Source organism: Pleurodeles waltl, chromosome 9 (genome assembly GCF_031143425.1).
Source record: "Pleurodeles waltl isolate 20211129_DDA chromosome 9, aPleWal1.hap1.20221129, whole genome shotgun sequence".
Lineage (NCBI taxonomy): Eukaryota > Metazoa > Chordata > Amphibia > Caudata > Salamandridae > Pleurodeles > Pleurodeles waltl.
In genome coordinates, this window is record NC_090448.1 from 1,151,886,400 (window position 1) to 1,151,910,097 (window position 23,698).

The 23,698-nt window shown below is 43.8% G+C and overlaps 1 protein-coding gene across 9 annotated transcripts in view; it reads right to left on the reverse strand.

The window, feature by feature from the left end:
- RYR3 (ryanodine receptor 3) overlaps positions 1-23,698 on the reverse strand; it is a 1,450,647-nt gene that overhangs the window by 1,168,794 nt on the left and 258,155 nt on the right. For 6 of the 9 annotated variants that reach the window (XM_069208995.1, XM_069208987.1, XM_069208989.1 and 3 more), the window contains exons 3-4: positions 13,498-13,605; positions 10,825-10,845 (exon numbers count right to left, since the gene is read on the reverse strand). In XM_069208995.1, the coding sequence (XP_069065096.1) occupies positions 10,825-10,845; positions 13,498-13,605 (129 nt within the window). The remainder of the gene's footprint in view (positions 1-10,824; positions 10,846-13,497; positions 13,606-23,698) is intronic. The other 3 variants (XM_069208992.1, XM_069208994.1, XM_069208991.1) reach the window with 1 other exon arrangement.

Below are 23,698 nucleotides of genomic sequence, written 5' to 3' on the forward strand. Positions count from 1 at the left end.
AGCATGTCCTTAACAAAATAAGCGACAGTGTCCTTGTTACTCGCTCGAAGTGGAGTAACACAAAACGTTGAGGAACTGGAATACAGACTATATTCAACAATCAGAAAATGGTGTGTGCACCGAGTGCACCACCGTGCCACCAACGCGATCTACAAACGAGTAGAAACAGCTGGAATGAGCAGGCACATGAAATAAGAAAGAAGAATTAGGAGTGCAGGGCAGGGGAACAAGAAATGTAAGCTTCATGAGTAGGAGAAAGTTTGATCAAATTCTCACTACAATTAAGTGCAGAAAAACAGCACTCGAGTATGCAAGTCATCACACTTCTCATGGCTACACAAGGAAGCACAACTCGTGTTATGGTGTTAATTTTGACACTGAAATAGACAAACATTTGTAAATGGTACGGTGCTGGGCTGCATCCTCCGACAAGAGTAAAACTGTAACGTACAAAAGTGTTAGGAAGGGAAAAAACTATTTAGTTCTTGCACAGCAACACAGAAAATCTCAAAGAAAAATTAAAGCATGGCTAAATAAAGTCCAGAGGATAGATCTGTCTTCAGAAGAGAAGGAAGAAAAAACGTTAGTGGGACGCACTCACTGAAGGCTTCTTTCACTTGATAATGCATTTGAAGGTACACTGACTCTGTTCCAAAGCCGGTCTTTAGGCAGGAATATGTCGCAAAACTGATGAAAGGGACAGGGAGCCAGGAGCTGCTGCAGGCAGTAGGCATGAGTTGAGACTGGTAAAAGGCTGTTTTTACTTAAGTGGGTATCTTGGTGTGCTTGTTAGCGTGTCATAAAGGGTCTGGTAGTTAGTGCCTAAACCAGGTGATGAGTCTGCTGGGAAGATAGCATCAGGCACTGGACTACAACTGTGAGGCCCTCAGCAGGGTGCCCAGATGTGGTGAGGCGTGGTCTGAAACCCTTATAGCTCGAATTAGACAGGACCCAGAGAGACCCAAGGGCTGGACAGGTCAGCTGTAGGCTGCACTGAGTGACCCACAAGCATATGCCCCAGGACTATCCTGTCCCCAGCCTGTGGCCAGCGACAGCTAACAGTAGAGGAAGGTAAGATAGCAGAAGAAACCCTGATCCACCGGTACACCTGCAGAGCAGTAAGTGTGTGTTGCAAGTAAGGACAGCGGTGCGGAATAAAGCATCACAGGCCACAAAGATAGATCGACACCCACCTGAAACCAAACACTTGCTCATGAATGGAACACATTCCAAACTGATATACATTTGTAAGACGTTCAAACAATCACAATGGCACACCATGCTCACAAGTTCAAGCTCTTGATCCGATGTTCCAGACTGATAAACATCCAATGGGGGTGACAGGGCGGTGTTTGGGGTGTTACACCTCCCTAATAAATGTATTTTCTGCTAAATAGTTGGGTACAGGTGCTTTCAGTCAGGTATGGTGAGGTGTCTGTGGGATTTCAACTGGAATATTCACATACACACAGACAAAAGGCATGCACTCGTTCTCTCCTTCTGTTTTGAAAGTCTTCAATAAATGTTGGGTTATTTTACAAAATAATGCATTTTCTCTTCTTTAGTACCATTACTAATCAGTATTCATCTCCCTTTCCATTGTCCCTTTAGCCCCTCTCATGTACCCTGCTTGTCATATAATTTTTTTTTAACATTATATGCCAGCGCCATTGTTGAAAATTCTGAAGCTCGCACCCCTTAAATATTACTGACCAAGCAACGCCCCTGAGTGCCACCATGCCTCTCTTTAAGAACCCATCCATATAAATGGACGGATTCAACACTACCTTCTCATGTGTACTGCTAATGGAATCAAAGCTTCAGTGCAACTTTTGTTAACTTCCAGAGGCACACTCTTCATTGAACCCCACACACGATGAACGGAGAAACCAAAACACACACCATTCTTCATCACAGACAAAACATCCATCTGTATGACACGGAGACATCCACAACTCTATTTACTCCAATCTATCTACCAAATGATACACATGTGGACAACATTAGGACCCTCGAGCATGCACAGTCCTCAACAAATCTACCTTACTTTCACAGGCTGACTACAGTGAAGTCCTTCTGCTGTCCACATTGCAATTACATATCCATTCCCCATTCGCTCGTCCACATGTGCACGTGCACCAGTGTTATAAGCCAACATTTCTAGGACCGATAAAAGTCAATCAAAAACAATTAGATAAATCCATTCTATTAGTATCTGGAACTTCATCTAATCTATATGGTTAAAAAGTAACCAATTCTAAAATAAATGTTCTACAATACTCATGTTAAAACCAACAGTAAATAAACTTACATAAATCTATAATAATGTAGGAAAAAATCATTGCTAAGGTGCCAAGACCATCATAACACATCCTCAGTCAGTCAAAGGAAGCAACATCACTCAGACTTATACACCACATTCCTAGAGGTCACATTTAACATCTAACGTCTCACTACTTAAAGAAAGACAGAACATATATTAAAAACAGGCATACCAAAAATGTAAAGAGGTAAAAAACTGTCAAACAATGCCAAAGAAGACTCACAAACGACAAGGCACCTTTACAAAGTCTTCCTACAAGGATCACATGCATCAATAAAATTATTGAAATAAAACAATTAAAACACACAGAAAACTCTAAAAGTAGGTAAGCAAACACTACAAACCAAAATCTTAACACATCTACACAAAACGGGGCAACATTACAAAACTTAAACCTTAAAAATCACATTACCTTGATAGGCCCTTGTAAATCACACAGCACCATACCACCACAAAATGAAGAAAACACACTAAAAATTGACGGCGAGTTGAGATTGTGTTGACACTTTAACTTTTGAATTTTCAACAATTTAAAATATTACTTATTTAAAGTTTTAGATAATTTTGGTTGGAATCATTAAAAAGAAACAAAATAAAGTTTTGGGGAAGTCTTGTTAAAAGTGAATAAGTCTAATTTAGTAATGAACTTGGGCGAGGAGAACAGATTATTCAGTTGATTATATTTTAAAACCCATTGGTGTTATTTCTTAAATTATGATGTGTAACCAATTACATTGTTTTCAGTCATATATAGGCAAAAGGCACATTTACCTTTCAGTATTGGGATTTCACAGATATTGTTTACCTCACCTCAATTGCAAACGCTTCTTTCTCCCATGGAGTTTTTGTTGTTATTCAATTGAGCATGGGATGGCCCATAAATTTGTATCACCCAAATTAAGGTACAAATCAGGCTGTCAGAGGTTTTGAGCCCTATGAAGTAATAAGAAAAGAACTGCCCTCTTGTTAATTTAATGAGACCTCTGAGGTTCAGGACTAAACATCGTCAAACTTCGCTAAAAAGTTCTGGTTCATACTCACTGTGTCCTTACATTGGCTTGGTAAGGAACTGAGAAAATGGCTAAAAATATCATTACTATCAATTTGTGAAAGAAACCTTTGCGTTCTGGAAACTGCCCCTTCCCAGCCTACATTGCCCGTTATGGATCTAACCATATTCGAGGATTTCTATGCAGCGATGCTTAAGGCATCATATTGTTGGTTGGGCTGATTTTAAACAGAAACCACTCCACATGAAGGTGCCTCACAGGGCCTTTTTTTGGCTCTGGGGTGTATTAGCTGCTAGTATTTGTGTTATGTTGAGCCAAATATGCTTCAGACAGTGTCAACATTTCAGATTTGTTGAACTACTCAGGGATGGCGTGATGGCCCATTGATTAAAGATATGGATCTAAAGATAAGCCTCAGAAAGCACATGCTTTTGCAAAGTGAACACGAGCAAAGAAAAATGAAGAATCAATAATTCAGGCAGGATAAGACATGTTGTCTTAGACCTCATCTCTAAATGTACAAGTCTTATATGGCATAATGTCAGTGAAACAGATAATGTTTCAATACGTTGCCATATCATTGAAGTAGCATTCATGCAGATTATTTGCATAATGGCTGGAATTACCTAATTGTTATAAAATCTCACTAATTCTCCCGCTGTTAAATTGTGATCTGCAAACAAATAAAAAAGTAGTTTTCTGATTGATGGAAGGTAACTTAACCTAGACGTCTTTATGTATGTAATTGTCAACTTCTGATCAAGGTTCTGCATTAAACCTGCATTTTGGTACAGAGTTTGGAAAAGATGTAGTCACATGCTTAATTTAGTTTATGCATAAGGGTAGATACATGTGAATAAAACAGGTTAATTGTCTTTGATAACTTTCTTCCTGATGCACACAGTCACTCCCGCAGATTCCTTAAACCCTTTTCTGAGGTGTCAGGCTGGATCTAGAAACTATAAAGCAATTTCACGTCACCAGGACAGGTGGAACTGCCCGATGCTCTCCTAACTGACATCACAAGGCTCCACCAAAGTCACTTGCAGGAGAATGTATATGGTGCGCACACACCAAAGGCACCTGTTCTGTTTGAATTTTACAAATCCTACACAGAAAAATATATATCCATCAGCAAAAGAGGAACTAGTCATCCTGAAGAGGGGAGGTGGGAGGGTCTGAAGGTGTTACCACCGGTAAGTACCTTCTACTTCTAAACTTTACTCCTTACATGAACCACTCCCATATAATCCTAGAAGAAGGAGCTTTCAGGATCATCAAAGGATAACAGCAAAAATGACTGCAGCACTGCCCTGTTAATTGAAATTGCACTTGTTCATATTACAAAGTAAAACGATGCTAATGATGCAGAAAACCTTGTGTGCCCTATGCCTAGTGGGGTGGGTATGAAACCATTTAAGAGCAGAAATTCCAGCCAATTCATAGCAGTGCTCCAGGGTCAAGGAAGGCCTCATGGAAAATGTCTGCTTCTTCACTGTCTTTCGAAACTGGGCACATTAAAAACCGATTATCCATGTTAAAGAATTGTGTTCCATGAAGATAGTGAATCAAGGCTCTACACAGATCAAGCCTATGAAGGCACTCTTTCTCCTTGGAAGGATAAAGCAGAGAATTTATTCTCACTACAACTCTGTCTATTAAATAAGTAGTGAATGATGATGAAGCAGATATGATGCCTAGTAAAGAAAAGTAGTTTCCCAAGCAAGGATCTTCTGTTCCTAGAAATAAATATGGACAAAAGTTTGCTACATCAGGAACGTCAAAAACAGTATAAGATCCCATTTAAGGAACCAAGAGAGGATTGGAGGTAATCTGTTCTAGAGACTGACTCCTAAGAACATTTTGAAACAAAGAAACTTGAAAAAGGACTCATTCCAGTGGGAAGAAGCATGCTGGAATTGTGGCAACATCGAACACATTTGCAGGTCTGTCATAAGAGGTTAGAGCTGACTGCTTAACATCTACTCATGTAAGTTAAGATTTGCAAAGTTGGGATGATAAATTCTTCCATTGCTTTGAGGAAGAAAGTCTTCTCTCAGCAGAGACTGCTAGTGGAGAGATACACTGAGATGAAGACCTAATTGGAAGCCGTCAAGATCACCTGAGCCTTGTGCAGTTTCATCTTCTGAATTACTCTCCAGCAAATCGAAAAGTGAATGCTACCGCAAGCAATACAGGGGACACATACTGTTTATACTCGTCACAAAAATATTCAATCTGAAGACAGCCTTGCATGGTTAACACCTAAGCCAACTCCAACTCAGGGGTCACAATGAGGTCACTGTGAATAAACAAATGCTGTCTGATTATCCTTCCTTTGAAAGTGAGGCAGAGAGAACCACAGCACCAACGTCACTGCCTTTAGCTGTAGAAGGCTGATGTGCAGGAGTCATTCTTCATTGATGCAAAGTATACTGACAGCCAAACTCTCGGCTGTGCCCCTCAAGCATGTTCATTCATCACTAAAATAAGCTGGGACCCCTGTCTCTAAATGGGCTACTCTTCAGACAACTGGAAGGAACTGTCTGCTGGGTTAAAGACTCCAATAGTAGAGGATCCAAATGGTTACAATCATGTAACTAACCCTGAAACTGATTCACTTGACATTCCAAAGTACACTGGAAAGGTATTTTCTAAAAGTCTAAAATCTGAGTACCTACAAAGATGCAAGATTCCATTAAGCCCAAGAACCACAGAATGGCTCTGCTAGCAGTCGGGACACTACACAGTGCATCCTCATCATACCATGGATGTGAACTAAGTGCTCTCAAGGTGAAAAGGCTTGCATTTGAGAAGTGCCCAATACTTATCCTTAAAACTGTAGGCGCTAAAAAAGGACTAGATTAGATTCTGTTATTGTTTATGGAAAAGCCAAGACTGTGCAAAAGAGTGCAAGAGATAGGGTCTGCAGCAGAGCATGTGGCCAATCTGCTTTGAGAAGTCAGTCACCCAGACATGGATAGATGTGTATTCCCTAAAGATGGAGAGGAAACTCTACAACAGCCCAAATCTTAGTGAAGACTCTTAGTAAAAGTAAATCCATAATGAAGTGTACATTTTCCAATGTGAATCTCAAGTATGTCCAGTCTTGTGGGGAAATCGGCACATGCATTGGTGTGTCATGCAGATCCAACAAGATCAGGGCATCCTGCACCCGGAGGACTGAAACAATATGCTGCAATCCTAACTTTCTTCATTTTCAAGAATTTGTTGAGAAATCGTAGACCTACAAATGGTCCCAGACCTTCCGCTTTCTCCGATTTCTCAGTTGTTAGATAGCATCCCTTGAGCGCTCTGGGAGGGAGCGATCACCTCTTATCACCCCTTCGCTGAAAGGAACGGACCTCTGTTATTAATGTGTTTGTATGGTGCTAGGAGGGACCAGAAATGGTCTCCTCAGGAATGACAGAGAACAAACTGAAGTTTTCAACAGCATGGCGCATAGTTCCGAGGGTATGCTGTGCCATTAACAAAGTTATCCTGTGCCATTAAAGAATAAAGTCACTCAGCCCACAAATTACATCTTGAGTTGCTGAAATCATTGATGCTGTGTAGTTTTGGAAGAACGTGCGAATAAAGAGGAGAGTTGCCGCCCTTTACCAGAGCCTCTGCCCCTGAAAAGGGAGTAACACGGTTGTTGCTGCTGGTGTACACGGGACTGCATTTGCTTGCTACCAATTTAAAGGCTATTGCTACACAACAAAACTGATTGTATTGCTTATAGAAACGCTTACCAGGCGAGGAGAGACCCATAACGTTTGCCAATGCCTTTCTCTGCTAAACAAGTTCAAATTAAGGATCTGCCTTTTTGTCTGAAAAGGCCCTGTCCTTCGAAAGGTATGTCCAATCACGGGGACATCGCTAAGATGTGTAGTTCTCATCCAAGAGTGACAGTGAAGGCCATCCCTGAGCTCATTAAGCATGACAGAGTCCACAGTGTCGTCTCATCTGCATTAATTGTTTTGCTGCCCCATGACATAACTGCACACTTCAATAAATGTTTTCCTTATTTGTTTCAGAAGCTGAGATCCAAAGCAGATAATTTCTGACAGAGCATGGGAGTAACTGACAAGGAGGTATGTTACATTTGACTTTTTAAGTGCCAGGCTGTCCGAGCAATATATCAGTTTGCCTATGAGGTCTTATCTCTTTCATTTCCTAGCTTGAGGGACTGATGAGATCCTCTTGTCCTTGGCCCAGCCTGAGGCCACCAGCACCATCAAACTTTCTTGTGAGCTATGTGAAGATAAGTGAGGCCCATCAGCTGTTGCAGGGTTGTGACTTCATGAATCACTGCAGGACACTGCTGGATTGGATTGTGGCAAACTGCGTGTCAACCTCCTCCACCAAGACACTCCTAAGAGGCAAAAAAGGCTTTCACTCCATTGCTGGCTGGCAAGAATCTCAATAAACATAAGGCTTTGCTCTCAACAGACTGCATGAAAAGTCTTTTCATTGACTACCAACAATTACGTGCTGGACAGTCTGGACACTGGAGTGGGAGATGCAGGTTCTGGGCAAGTGTAAAGGCTGCCAACTAGCTGCAAGTCGGCCAAAAGTCTGGAATTGGTGTCCAGGGGAGGTAGAACATTATGCTCCTCACGCTCATCATACTCCTTGTGCCAGGTCTGTGACAGCATCTTGTATAGAGTAAGAGCTAGAGTAAAACAAATTCTGCATGCAGAATGCCAGTGCTGTCTCTATCGTAAAGATATTACATAAATTTCACCTTTGTTACTCACACATCTGAAGTTTGGAGCTTGGATTTACAAAAAGTACAAAGGCTAGCATCATCAGCATTGTGGAGGACACCGTGCAGTGTGGCGTAGATGTCCTCTGATGCAGCATGGGCACTAGCTGTTTAAAGGACAGAGCTCCACACTGCATACTATTAGTGTGGGCCCATCATCTATGATTGTTTCATATGCTATATATAATGCACGCCTATACAAAGCAAACAAAGTGAACTTTCCTCAGTAGTGTATTTCCGTTTGATATATTTGGGTCTCCGTAGGGTCTTAAAGGTGGGCGGATCCTGCAGTCATACTTTCTTCAAGGGCTTAAGGGTAAAGAATCTAAGGATGTTTAATTCTTAACAAAGCCATATGAGCTTTTTATGTGACTCTTAATGACTGAAACATGTCAGCATTAGATGCAGAGAGTACATTGTATACTCTAAGGAGATCTATCTATGCTTTTAACCCTGATAAGGTACCCTAAATAAAAAAATGTCTAAACAAATAGGGAAACCCTCAGACAATTTCAATTTGAGATCCTGCCATACCTTCAAATTAAGAGATCCGCTAGTCTACAGCATAGAGCCCACCCAAACACACTGGTTGTTTTGGGTGAAGACCCAAGGGTGAATCATGCCACCAGTGACACTGGTGGGTGAGGAAAAAACACCTAGATATTCTCCTTCCCATGCAGACTAAAAAGAGACACTAGAGAGGTTAAGTCATACAACTTCTCCCTCCAGTGATACTGGTTGTTAAAGCACTAGAAGATGAGTGGATTCATAAATTTTCCTTCCGATTCCCAGCTTTTCTTTTATACAAGATTGATTCATATGGACTTAAATATAGAAGATTTGGGTGGTGACAGTCTTGAAAATGAATTAAAAACTGATAAAGGGCAAAATAATAGTGATGGGTAAAGCCAGCAGCTCCTGATCCCACATCTGTGGCAGCAGAGATAAAAGCAACTGATATAACCAGCGATAATGTGCCACATATATTGTTTGGCACATCATTTCTTCTGTAGAATACGGAGATGCTGATCAAGACACTGAACCACACCACCTAGGATAGGTGGCTTGACACTGCTTGAAAATGTGTTGATCCAGTCTAGCACTTACGGGGAAAGGGTCATATGAAAGTTCTACAGCAGTGAAGAGCCATTAGAAAGAATCCATTCTAATATCTGCTATTCTATTGTGGACATGGTAGCAGCTCACTACGAAGGGCAAGTTTATGAGCGCTTTGGTATTTCTCTACCCCCCCAAATGATTAATACTGGGGTGATTGCAGTGGACGAGATAAATACTATATATTAATAAGTGACCAGAAGGGTACCATCAGAAATTAGAAAGCACCGGGGAAATTGAAAATTCCACACCACAAGCCCAAGGTGAGTCTCAATTCCTGGACAGTGCATATGCTTCCAGCAGACACAATATCTGGGAGACATGATAAACCAAGTCAACGCCGTCACTGCATTCTGCTTCCAACCTTTGAAGATGCTGAGGAAGATCTTCAAATGGCTCTCAAACACTAGGAAACTGTCACACTCTAGTAAGTTGGACTAGGGGAACACCCTCTATGCTGTGGTCACAAAGCAACCTACAAGAAGACTACAAACAATCCAGAACTCAGCAGCCAGACTTATCCTCAATCTCCCACACAGAACGCACATCACACCACACCTCAGGGAGCTCCACTTGCTCCCGATTTAGAAACATGCTTATTTCAAACTCCTCACACACACATTCATAGCACTACACAACTTAGGACTCATTTACCTGAACAGTTGCATCTCCTTCCACCAACCACTCAGACTCCTCTGCTCCGCAGGACTCCTACTTGCACACATCCCACACATAAACAGAACCAGATCAGGAGGATCGGCATTCTCTTACATTGCTTCTCTAACTCCACATAAGATCCTCATCCTCTCTTCCTGAATTCGGCAAGAAGCGGAAGACCTGGCTTTTCAATTAACCAACCTACCATAGACAGGGGTGGGTGCACACGCACCTGCTCCATGCCAGGACACCCTTGTGGGAGATAGTGCGCTTTACAAATACACATAACATACCAGATCCTCAGGGTGACAGCAGATCTTGGTGACTCGGATACTGCCCCTTTGGAATTATAGGGTCACTCGTAGTGGGGTCATATAATTTAGAACAATGCTGCTAAAACAGTATTAGCTAACCAGCTGAATGAATAACCAGTTCCACTGCTGAAAAGAGTAAGGTTGCTGCCATTTATAAAGGCATCTACTCTGTGTTCATACATTAGCTTCTGACACTAAGGTTGCAATACAGAACTATACCCCGTGAGTGGCCCAGTCTAAGCTTTTGTAAACATTCTACTTGTATCCAGAATTTATCAGAGCAAGTTACATCACACCAGAATCACTTAGTCTCATTGTCAGGGCCAGTAGGCAAGCATGCGATATTCATATCTGCAGTTTCATTTCCTATGTGGAAATTGTATTATCAACATGAATAGGAAGCTCTAACGGTTCTCATACATAGTTGATCAAGTTACAAATGGCTTTGTCTCACTCTTTGGCTAGTGGCCACTCACACGTCTTAAAGCTCACGTTTTCAATCATTCCAACAGAAGGGAAAGGTATTCCTTCTAAGCACTGGCAAGTGAAAGGTCGACATTGTTACAAAAACAGTTGTCAATCCCATGCAATGGAAAGAAATGTAGCAACAAAATCAACGAGGACACAACATACCCATCTGGACAGGTCGCTAGTCTAGCAAAGTAAAGAAAAAGAATGATAAATAAGGATTAAAAGGGGGTGACAATTCCGATGGTGACTTGCTGAAAATATTAATGAAAAAAAATGGGGTAAAAAAATTATGAGAAGTGGTTACTCTGCGAGAGATCTTCTGGAACGCTAAAAGGAAAAAAATGGTTAAATTTTGAGTAGAATGGAGTGGGGATTCCATGCCTGACCTGTAGAAAGTATAAGACAATGAAACAAAGTTATGTTAGCTAAAGACAGCAGTGTATGTTAAACAGGTTAATGTTCAATGTCTTGTTGTTTTTTTTAACATCACAGACCTGTGTGTGCATTTTTCAGTTTTCTCCAAGCCCTTGATTCGTTCTTCTTCAAGCCAGGGTAACCACCCCAGATGTGACTTCACTTACGTTGTAGTTTAAATAAACAGGAGGTAGTGATCAAATACTGACAGTCTGGATTTTCTGACTGACTTGGCTGTGGTAAAGTAAAAGCAGCCTAATTTACACATGCGTCGGCAGTATGTAATACACACATTTTTATGAACATGTGCAGCGGGTGCTTGCAGTTAAGGACCAACATAGAAACCTAAGCAGAACCTCTCTGTCTTCTTTGTAATTCTATGTGATCTGAGTCAACTCGCTATAACTACTTAAGAATCGTGCCTGAGGAATATCAGAAAAGTACTTCAATTAATACTGGTACCACCTACTGCAACAGTGTTCATGTTTTTGAACCTTTGAACCAATTCGCAGAACTGAATTAATATGCGGGGGGAAAGGTGTATGAATGGTATACCGCTAATGTTCTTAAAGTGATAACCTTTCTGTGGTTAAAACCCAACCAACTGAACTTTCAACCCTCACAAAACATAGAAAGTGTTGTAACAGAGAGCCATACAGGATGGGTGCCTGGGCTGCACAAATGCATAAGGTGCCTTGCAGCATCTGCCAGTACGGTGTTCGATCTGTGCCAAAGGATGTGGGCTCTTGCCAAGTTCATCCCACCGGCCTCCATAATCTCCACATCTCCACCTCCACAGAGAAGGGCAAGTAACTGTGTCTCAGTTATAGATCCAAGGGGCGGGAAATGTAATTACATATCTTACCTTGGTGGAGACGTGGAGGGCGGGCAGACAATATGGAGCATAACAAATATAATAATCTCGGTTTGTTTGCTGAAGGCATGCCTTTTAATATAATTTAGATGCAGCTTTGCAGCGTGATAACGAGCTTCCCGAGCATTTGCCTGGCCGTGTACTGGAGCTCAGAGAAGCTTGTCATTGAGCGACGAGTCTAAGCCCATGGTGGTCTGTATGCAGTTTGTATCTAGGAACCAGGATACACAGCAACTGGACACTGTGCAAGGTGAGGCGGGGGCTGGGCAGGGCACCCCAGCATGGAAGAGGGGTGAAGGGTGGTTTACAACAGGAATGACGGGTAGCAACAGGAAAGTGTAATAACTGGGGAGGGGGATGTTTGGGGAGTATTCACTTTGGAGGGCTGGGGAGGGAGGATTGGTGAATTTCGGGTGTTTTTTTTAAATATCGTGCCACCTGGCACCTTGGTCCATCTGGGCAGAGAACAAAGGCAGAAACATGCACATCCAGCGTAGTCAGTGACAGACTGTGGCTCTTGAGACTTGCCGAACAGTAGGTGCATGGATGCCGATGAGGTTGTGCTTTCGAGTAGGCCAGAGAAGCAGTGTCCGAGGCGCACTTCTGGGAGCAGGGCCTTCAGCGCCCAGCACAGCAAACTGCAAACACTCGGCTTGTCTCGGGAGCCGGCAGGTGGCCCTGAGGTGAAAGGTTATCCCGCCAGTTGCCATTCAAGGCTCGTTATGCTTTTGGAGATGATGGACATTGGCAACGGGGCTTGTGCCCCGGCAGGTGGACTGCCGTGACAGGCCATGATGGAGCATGTGCATGACAGTGAGATGTATGAGGTGACACGTGTGCTCCCCGATTTTTTTATGACGAGAGGAAAACAAGCTCATGGTAAACATGAACAGGACGGGCCACTTAGCCTGTCCCGCAATATTTCAGCAGCAGCTGCTCTTCACGTACAATCAGAGCAAGTCCTGCCAGTGTCCGAAAAGGACACACCACCCTTTTAAGGTCTAAAAGGCAATCTCCTTCTTTAAGAGGAAAAACAGAGGAGCTCTGAATCAGAGAGATCTTCAAGTCAAAGGAAGCAAGCCTGTTTTTGTGTCCATCATGTGTCTAAACTTCTTGGCCTCCCTCTGCAGCTGCAAAAGCAGGAGTGCATGGGCTGCAAGCACACTGCAAGCTAAAGTTCCTGTCCCTATACAAATCTATTGAAACCATGATAGCAAGTCCCACAAAACAACAGAGGGTTGGGGAGTCATTTGCAGCACTTAAGGAAAGGCTTGCTTTTTGGTCTGTTGGCCATATTCAATATACTATGACAGTTGGGCAGTAGTTGGAAAATTATTGGGCAGAAAAGGGCAGATTCTTGAGTGGTGGTAGGTACATTCTTGGGCAATAATTGGCAGTGTCGTAGGCTATCATTCAGCATGCAGCACTCTTTTGTTGAAAGGTGCTCCAGGCTCCTTGATTTATGGGACATCTTGGTGAATGAGGATGACTGGGCTTAAAAACAATGGCCATGACACAGAACACATGAATATGAGGTACTGACTTACCCCTTCACCAGCACTGTCGCTCGTGTTGGCCAGCATCTCCTGCAACGCCCGCACGGAGAGGGACTGCTCCAGTACAAAGTTACAGATGCAGAGGTCTGGGGGAACATACTGTGGAAACAAAAGCAGATCGGTGAGAGGGAGGAACAAAGACTTAGAAGGATATCAACTACAGGAAGCACAGAGCACCAAGAGATGCAAGGAACAGGAAGTCTTATATAAGCATACCAGCTGGCCAGCTGCTGCCTTTCCTTCAAGGCAGACCCTACATGGTTTTATTATTTTGCCTTTGTCTGCTGCAGGTCTTGTTTATTTAATTCTGTGTTTTCACATCCACCGTTCTGCAGTGAAGTTGGTCCTTGCGTTTACAAAGTCTTACACAAAAAAACAATTTTTCTGATATTACTTTAGATCGCCCCATCTTGCCAGACAGTCACAACATTGTGACCAACAAAACTCACTTCTAAAGCTTTACTTAAGCTTTGGCTAGATGCCCAAAAGGCTGACTAGCTACAATCTTACTCCCACAAAAGGCTGACTAGCTACAATCTTACTCCCACAAAGCTGACTAGCTACAATCTTACTCCCACAAAAGGCTGACTAGCTACAATCTTACTCCCACAAAAGGCTGACTAGCTACAATCTTACTCCTGTAAAAGGCTTACTAGCTACAATCTTACTCCCGCAAAAGGCGGACTAGCTACAATCTTACTCCCACAAAAGGCTGACTAGCTACAATCTTACTCCCACAAAAGGCTGACTAGCTACAATCTTACTCCCACAAAAGGCTGACTAGCTACAATCTTACTCCCACAAAAGGCGGACTAGCTACAATCTTACTCCCACAAAAGGCGGACTAGCTACAATCTTACTCCCACAAAAGGCGGACTAGCTACAATCTTTCTTCCGTAAAAGGCTGACTAGCTACAATCTTACTCCCGTAAAAGGTTGACTAGCTACAATCTTACTCCCACAAAAGGCTGACTAGCTACAATCTTACTCCCGTAAAAGCCTGAATAGCTACAATCTTACTCCTACAAAGCTGACTAGCTACAATCTTACTCCTGTAAAAGGCTTACTAGCTACAATCTTACTCCCACAAAAGGCTGACTAGCTACAATCTTACGCACACAAAAGGCTGACTAGCTACACTAGGCAGCCTACCAAGCCTGACATGACTGGCTGTGCCATAGCTGCTCCAATCTTTCACTGCCTTAGCCTACTGATACATCTCTCATTTGCCTTGCTGGTCAGTCAGCGGCTGGCAGTACAGGGACATGGAGGCTTGGAGTTGGAGAAGAAGAGGGTCACTTGGCACAGAGGATGTTACAATAGTTTACGGTTTTATCAGTGTCTTATTTTATTGTTGACTTCCTTCCATATATCAATTATGTATCATCTTTTACAGCGGTGGGAAACCACATTCTTAAACTCGGGGTAGAGAGCTACCCGTTTTGCTCCACACAGCCAAATAATCTCGCTACTAAAAGTATACTGTTTTCTCTGTGGAATCCCATCCATAAACATGATACAGATTGCACAAATGTAGGTGAAAAGAAAACAGTTAAACAATAGCAAATTAAGTCACATTACGGTAAAACTAACATTGAGATTGGGCGATATTAAAGAATATTTTTTTCAAAACATGCTCTATATGTGCATCTCAAAAAGGCCACGAGAGGCTATCAATGCATCCATTTTTGGCACTAAACAATGCAACAGCCACATTTTAAGGAAAGAATGGTTCTTAAAAAATGTTGTCCTTTAAAACAATAATTCTCTGAAATGCAGTAAATGCCCACTCTCAGAAGGCGTTAATGAAGGCAAACGCACAAGCTTTCGGAATTTCTAGTAAACGTCCTTTAACATACTCCTGGTAGTTTAAAAATATGCCAAACACCAAGGGAATATCCTGGGCAACAACTCAAGGGTTCAAGTGAGAAGAATACTTTACCCAACTGCCAGTCAGTTAGTTAGCCAACGGCTAGTTCCAATTGGTCATGCTGAGTTTCTTCACTGAAGATCAGCTGAGTCGGTTTCTTGGATCTTCCACACTTCTCTTCCCGAAAAGTAGATCCACACTGCAGGCAGGAATCTTTCAAGAGATTCTGGACTCTTATCCTTGTGGGCATACAAAAGGTCAGATCTTCTGAGCCTGAGAGCAGCTTTTCAGAGACCGAGATTTAAGGTGTAGGTAGATGCACACCAATAGCATAACAAAGGCCCCCACAGCCCCCTCGGTGCCGAGGGGACCCTGAGCTCCAGGGGGCACCCTGAGCACATTACGGTGGCCTTAGGGCTCCTGAGTGAGCGTGGAGGGGGGGGGGCTATACTTTGCAGGGAGACCCCCTCAAGTTTCATTACACCAATGATGCACACTCCTTAGTCCTGTAGAGTGACAGAAATTCTTCCAAGTTGGCAGTCTTCTGATATCTTGAGAGTGGTGGAAGTAGTCTTTCATATAACTAACTAGCATTGATTGGCAAAATTCGGAAAGTAAATCAGGTCAGAATTTCCACACAATATGACTCAGTTCGTGGTTCTTAGTCTTAAAGTATTACCAAAACAGTTGACAGAATGGAACTTCTCCAAATTTAACTATCTTTTCCGAGCATCGAACAAAGTCAATATCCTCTAGTTACCCTAGGATCATAGCTAAAAAAAAAAAAAAACCTTGTGCAGGCCTCTTTTTAGAGGCTGGGGCTTCTGTCAGTCTGTAAGGCCCTGTGCTTGAAAAGACATTGCTATAGTTACCCTCAGACAGTAAGGGCCTGATTTATAAAGAGGAGGAAAGGGTACTTTATTGGGACGTAGTACCTGTTTCTGTTGTAAGTCAGGGTGGATCTTCAGTATGTCAGCAGCGGAAACTGACCCGTCTCCGCCACAGACATACACCTCAGACGGCCAGATGGCGTGAGGGCAGGCGGAGATTTTGCCATTTATCTGCACACACTATTTAGAGTGTCCAGGATTTTACTTTCACTTACCACTATCCAAAACATGGTGGCTAAGTGAAAGTAAAAACATTTCAATTAATCCTTATTCTTGGGAGGGACATCCCATGGCGAGAGGTGATTGCTTTACCTTATTTTCAAAAAGAAAAAAACGTTTTGGAATTTTCCTTTTTGAAAAATAAAAAAATAAATTGAAAGTGTGCTGTGCGGCTTTGCCAGTTGCAAAGCAGCCCTTTGGCGAATGAGTGTCAGGCAAAAGGCGGTCTGGAGCTCCAGAGGTTTTTTTTGTCCTAGGGAAACCTCAGATCTGAGAAAGTGTGATGTGGAGTAGAGTATAGTGACATTGTGTGGTGTGGAGGTGGAGTAGATTGGAGTGGAATAGCATTGTAAGGAGTGGAGTGACATGGAGTGGCCGTGTGTGGCTTGGAGTGGAATGGCACTGTGTGGAGTGAAATGGAATAGCTTTTAGAAGAGTGGAGTGGCACTGAGTGGAGTGGCATGCATTAAGGAGCTTCAATACCTCATCAGGGGACATAAAAACTATATAAATACAATTACAACTAAGTGGTGTGGTGTGGCATTGAGTGAAGTGGAGTGTGGTGGAGTGAAGTGACTGATTGGAATGGAGTGGCATTATGTGGCGTGGAGTGGTGTTGGGTGGAATGGAGTGACACTGAGGCATGGAGAGGAGTTGTATTGTGTGGAGTGGACTGGGACTGTGTGTAGTGGAGTGGCATTGTGTGGTGTGGAGTGGCTTTGAGTGGAGTGGCATTGTGTGGCATGGAGTGGCGCAGGACTTTGTATTTGTGAAATGGAGTGGAGGGGCATTGAGTGGAGTGGGGTGGCATTGAGTGCAGTAGAGTCGAATTGAGTGGAGTGGGGTGCAGTGGCATAGCATTCTGTGTGGTGGCACTGTGTGGTGTGAAGTCACATTGTGTGGTGTGGAGTGGCATTGTGTGGCATGGAGTGGCATTGTGTGGCGGAGCAGCATTGTGTAGCATGGAGTTGGTTTGTGTGGTGTGTAGTGGAGTGGCATGGTGTTACCTGGGATAGGGTGGCACAGTGTGCATGGAGTGGAGTGGCATTGTGTAACGTGGAGTGGCAATGTGTGGCATGGGATGGAGTGGCATTGTGTGGAATGAAGTAGAATGGAGTGGCATTGTGTGAAGACAAGTGGCGTGACATTGTGTGGTGATGTGTTGAGTGGCATTGTGTGCCAAGGAGTGGAGTGGCATTGTGTGCCATTGAGTGGAGTGGTACTGAGTGGAGTGGAGTGGCATTTTGTGGCTTGGAGTGGAGTGGCCTTGTGGCATAGAGATGAGGGACATGGTAGTTAGAAATACAATAGTGATCAACATGGCAGTGATGAAATGTATGGTGGTGGGAAATAAGGGGGTGAGGAAAAAAATGGACACCTATTAATATGTTGAAATTGATCTAGAAAGTGGAGAAAAGAGCCAACACTCACCCATCAAGTAGTAATTTTCATGTAAAAAAGAACGGACAAAATGCACCTTCTCCTCCATTTAAGAGTTTGATATTCTTCATTTCCATTCTGCCAGGATATTCAGTAGAATCCTAAGATAAACAAGCTTTAGCAAAGCTAATAGGTCTTGCCTATGTGAGATCTATTGGCTTTGTTGCAGGGGATTAGAGTAGCGAGGAGTGGAGTAGTATTGTGTGGAGTGGAGTGGCATTGTGTAGTGTGGGGTGGCATTATGTGGAGTGAAGCTCTTCTTCACAATTTCTAACCTCCTTGACTGATGTCATACCCACATATGCAATTTGTTATTCTAACTTTTTAATTTTGGGTGACCCTAACTTACATTTCGACGACACCACATGCCGCTTGGTAAACTCCCTTAGGGAGAATCTTAAAGCCTTTTAATTCAATCAATTGGTCCACACTCCTACTCATAAGCAGGGTCATACTTGGACCCTTTATTATCGAATTCCTCCAGGGTGAATATGGCTCTGCCAGTACCCATGGCTTGGTCAGACCATTTTTTGCTTCCTTTCCAGGTCACTTTACATTCCCAATACCTCACACCAGTAGGTAGTTAGCTCCAACTAAGGCAGAAGTGGTCTAGCATCTCAACAGCATCCTTTTACAGCATCTTCGGGAGCAAATTGCCCGACCCTTAGTAGCAACCAGGGTACAGCAAACTCACAAGTAGAGAACTGGATTAGCAGTGCACTTGACCGTATAGCCCCGCTAACTATCTTCAAAACCACGCGAATCCAACCATCAGCGAAGTGGTTTAATGATGAGCTCCGCCTGCTGAAAAAACTGCAAGCACCTAGAACGCCAATGGGGTAATGAATACACTGTCACAGCAAAGCCCAACTACGATAAAGCACTAAAGTCATACTCTAAGCAGATCAGGCTGGTACATAGTCAATTTTATGCTCATAAGATTGAGCAAGCACAAAACTCATCCCGTGAACTGGTTTCAGATAATGAAATCTTTCTCTCCCTTGGAATGTGTCTTCCCTGCTATGGTGCCTTTGGTGGAGAAATGTAATGAAATTGCTAATTTTTTCTCCAACACAGTTTCTAAGATTTATGAATCCTTCCCCTTAGAAGACAGAGACATTTTCAGCCCCACTCTCTAGCCAGAGCCACCTAGTTTCTCCAGTGGCTTGCTCAAGATCAACACTCTGACCATACCATAATTGCATGTGCTGGCCCTCAAAGTATAATCAGACTCTCCGCTTGATCCCGCACCTCCAGCGAACCTGGAGCGAAGACTGGAGACCATTTTACCTAGTTTATGTGACCTACTTAACCAGTCATTCATTACAGGGCATCTCCCTCAGAAATGAAAACACGTAATAGTAATGTCCCTGTTGAAAAAGCCCAATCGTGATGCAGACAAACCAGTAGATCTTACTCTTATCTCTCTGCTCACTTTCTTTTCTAAGGTGGCGGAAAAATACGTCAACCAACAGCCGATGAAATATATTGAGACTAAGGACCTGGTACATGAGACTCAATCAGGGTTCCACTCCCAGTATAGTACTGAATCTGCATGGTTGCTTGCGTCTGAATCACAGCTCATTGCGGATGAAGGCAAAACTGCAACATTCATCATGGTGGATTTCAGTGCGGCCTTCAACACCATTTCCCATGGCCTTTTAGTTAAACGGTTGTGGTCCTACAGGGTTACAGGCCATGCCTTAAAGTGGCTGCCTTTTTTCTTCAGAACCACACTTATTAGGTAGTACAACAGTCATGTTCCTCAGAGGTTGTAACACTCCAACAGGGGGTCCGACAACTCTTTTTAACTTGTATATGCATCCTTTAGCTGACGTGGTTGAGCGTCATGGCGTAAAAATAGTGTCATACGCTGATGACACTCAACTTATTGTGACCCTGACACAGGACAACGAGAACTCCATGTCCAGCTTTCAAACCTGCCTGGCTAGTCGGGCAGAATGGGTGGACCAGAGGTGCCGTAGACTGAATGGAGAGAAAACTGATGTACTAATTGTGGGGAAACAGTCATCCATCTGGTCCACATCATGGTGGCCAGATGTTTTAGGCTCAGCGTCAACTCCATAACCAAAAATAAAGAACCTAGTAATTTGGTTTGACAGCAATTGTACATTTGACAACTGGATATCCAAACTAGCAGGGGATTTTTTGGCATACTGAAAATGCTACGCAAGATCTTTGATCTCCAGAAGCGGCAAGGAAAACGGTAATCCAAGCACTCTTGGTCTTCAGATTAGACTACAGTAACATACTCTATCTGGGAGCCACCCATGGTAGATTGAAGATTCCCCAGAGACTACAAAATGCAGCAGCCCAGCTGCTCCTGAATATCCTTAGATGCTCTTCTTTGGGTCCAGCGCTTACGAAATTGCAGTGGCTCCTGATTAAGATTGTAGGCAGAAATAAAGGGCTTTAAATGATACCCTTTTATTAATGGGTGCCTCAGATCTTTCGAAGCCAGGCAAGTGGCTGTGCCAAGGGTGGAAGGAGCTCAGATGGGTGCCTGGTTTTTCAACCTTATGGTTGTGGAACTCTCTCCCTCTTGACCTGAGGCAGGAAAAGTGAAATGACCTTCCGAAAAAAACAAAAAACCTGGCTGTTTAAAGCATCTTAATAGTCTCTTCCTATGTAGTTCTGGTGGCCTGATTTCCTAGCATGGGGACACTTCCTTTTGGGGTAACCCAGCACTTTATAAACACTATAACATAACATAACAAGTGGAGTGGCATTGAGTGACGTGAAGTGGCTTTCTGTGACATGATAAGAAGTGGCACTGTGTGGACAGAAGCGGAGTGGCATGGGGAAGAGTAGCATTATGTGGTATGATGTAGAGTTGAGCGGCACTGTGTGGCATTGTGTTGCATTGAAAGTAGTGGCATTTTGTGGAGTGGAGCTAAATTGCGTGGAGTGGAGTGGCATGGTGTGGAGTGGAGTCGCACTGTGTGGAGTGGAATTGTGTGGTATGGAGTGACATTAAATGGAGTGGAATGCCACTGGGTCCCATGGATTTCACTGGAGTGGCCTTGTGTGGCATGGATTGCTGTGGAGTGGCATTGTTTGGTATGGAGTGGTCTAGCATTGTGTGGAGTGGAGTGGCATTGAATAGTGTGGAAAGGCACTGAGTGGAGTGGCATTGTGTAATGTGGTGTGGATTGCAGTGGAATTGTTTGGAGTGGAGTGGCATTGTGTGGCGTAGATTGGAGTGGGACTGTATGTGTGGAGTGGCTTTGTGTGGTGTGGAGCGATGTGGCATTTTGTTGAGTGGAGTGGCTTAGTGTGGCATGGAGTGGAGTACAGTGGAGTTGAGTGGCACTGTGTGGAGTGGAACTGGTGGAGAGGTATTGCGTGGAGTGTACTGGAGTGGCACAAGTGGAGAAGTTTTGTGTTGTGTGGAGTGAAGTGGCATTGTGCTGAGTGGAGTAGCAATTATGTGGCCTGGAGTGGCATTTTGTCGAACAGAGTGGCAATGTGTGGCGTGGAGTGGCATTGTGTGGTGTGGACAAGAGTGAAGTGGCACCGTGGTCAGCATGGAGTTGCATTGTTTGGAGTGGAGTTGGGCGGAGAAGTTTGGCGCTGTGCCGAGAGGACTGGAATGGCACTGTTTGGAGTAGAGTGACATTGTGTGGTATGGAAAGTTGCCAGAGCTGCAACAGAATTATCCTATAGTGCTTCAAAGGTATGTGCTATATAAATGCAATTATAATACAGTATGATACCAATTATTTTGACCTACGATCTATGTAAACATCAGAGCCTTTGAAGGAGCTTGTCAGTATGTACAATGCTTCTGCAAAAACTGGTTTGGTTACAAATAAATGAGGTTTAGACCGAGAAGTGCTTATGGGCGAGGGAGCAACATATATCATACCAAAAGGAGATGAAATAGATGGTTCCAGGTGGTGGCACGATTGTGGAACTGCAAATGTTAAAGGTCTTTTCCAAATAGCATATGGGCTCAGAACTCAGTCATGTTACAGAATGATGGTAACAATCACTCCGAGCGAAGAGGCAAACAGAACAGACTGTTTAAGGTTTAAACCAAAGATGAAAACGGGTTGCTCTATTACGACTCTTTCGAACACTGGGGTGGTGGTGGAAGGTGAAGAAGCAACATGGAGAAGCGGTAAGTGGGAAAGGTAGAAGCACCATCGACAAAGAAGGCGGGAGGGGAAGAAGATATAGTACCTCAAACACAGTGCAAGCATTGGACGGACACTAATTAAGATGAATCGATCTGTGCTTTCCCCTTGCTAACAGCCAGAAAAAGAATTGACACTCAGCATGCTCTGTCCAATTATGAGGCAGCAAAAGAATGACAATAATGCCAACAAATGGTAAGCAATGGGTAAACTCCAAGTGTAGGGAGCTAGCCTAGTGTGTGGTGAGCACCTATAGTGTTAGCACCTCATAGTAGGTCCAGGTATCCCCTATTAGTGAAGTGTAGGCAGTGTCTAGGAAGCCAGGGCTCTCTAGAGGTACCTGTGGATGAGCAGCCAAGACGTATGCAAAGCCTATGCAATACCACTGTAGTCACACCCCACTTACACACATGAAAGAATCACACAGGGTTACAAAAATAAAGGTACTTTATTACAGTAACACAAATACTAAAATATTGTATAGGCAATCCCCCAACTGGAGGTAAGTAAAGTCACCATTATACACACATTAGCAATCAGTAAATAGCATAGAAAGCAATAGGCATTGGGAAAAGTAATAGCAAATAGTAGGGGCCCTAGGGGAGGGCCAAACCATATACTAAAAAAGTGGAATGTGAAAAGCATCCCTCCACCAAAGGAAGTGGAATCAGTAGAAGGGAGCTGGAGGAACTAGGAACCCCAATAAATGAGTACCAAAGTGACCCTCATAGACCGGGAGGGCAGTGATAAGTACCTGGTTTTCCCCAAAACCAACAAGAGGAACTTGGAAAATGATTATGCAAGACCCAGCCAAGACTAGAAGAACCCAAAGGTGGATCCTGACAGAAGAGGACCTGCAAAGGAAGGGGGCCAAATCCAGTTCGAGATGGAGTTTCCAGTTGTGGCAGGAGCCACTACCCACCCTTCTATGGATGCAGGACCAGGTCGATAGTAGACGATGAAGGTCAGCAGTGCAGCACAGGAGTCGAAGAGGAGTCCCAGAAGTGATGCAAGTGATGCCTCATGTCGGCAGTCGAGATGCCTCATGTCGGCTGTGGCTGGAAAACCACTAACAAGCCTTGGAAAATGCAGGAGATAGAGAAGGTTTGCAAGGCTGAAGAGGACCTGCAAGGACCAGGGGACTCGACCCAAAAATCAGACTCCGGGGTGACCTTAGCAGCTGGGAGAGTCACAAGAAGATGAGGCAGCCCCCACAGACAACCCACTGGTAGCAGGTATATGAGTCGCAGTGACGCCCACACAGCACACATAGAGGAGTGTCCCCCTGTTGCTGGAGCAGCAGGCAGGAGACAATGCTTTGCAGGAAGAAGTGTTGGGGGCCGGGGCTAAACGGAGCCTGAAGGTCCCTTGGAGGAGGAACAAACAGCCTTGGTAGCTGCAAGAGTCGAGGTACACAGGGGTATGTCCTGCAAGGAAAGGCAAGAACTTACAGATTCCCAAGTTGGATAGCTGGTAGAGAGGACCAAGGGGACCACTCCAGACCACCTCCTGTGATGCAGGATCCACACAGCTCCAGAGGAGAGACGATTCATGCAGCTGGTTGTTGTTGCAGTTGGTGCCTGCGGATGCAGGGGAGTGACTCCTTCAGTCCA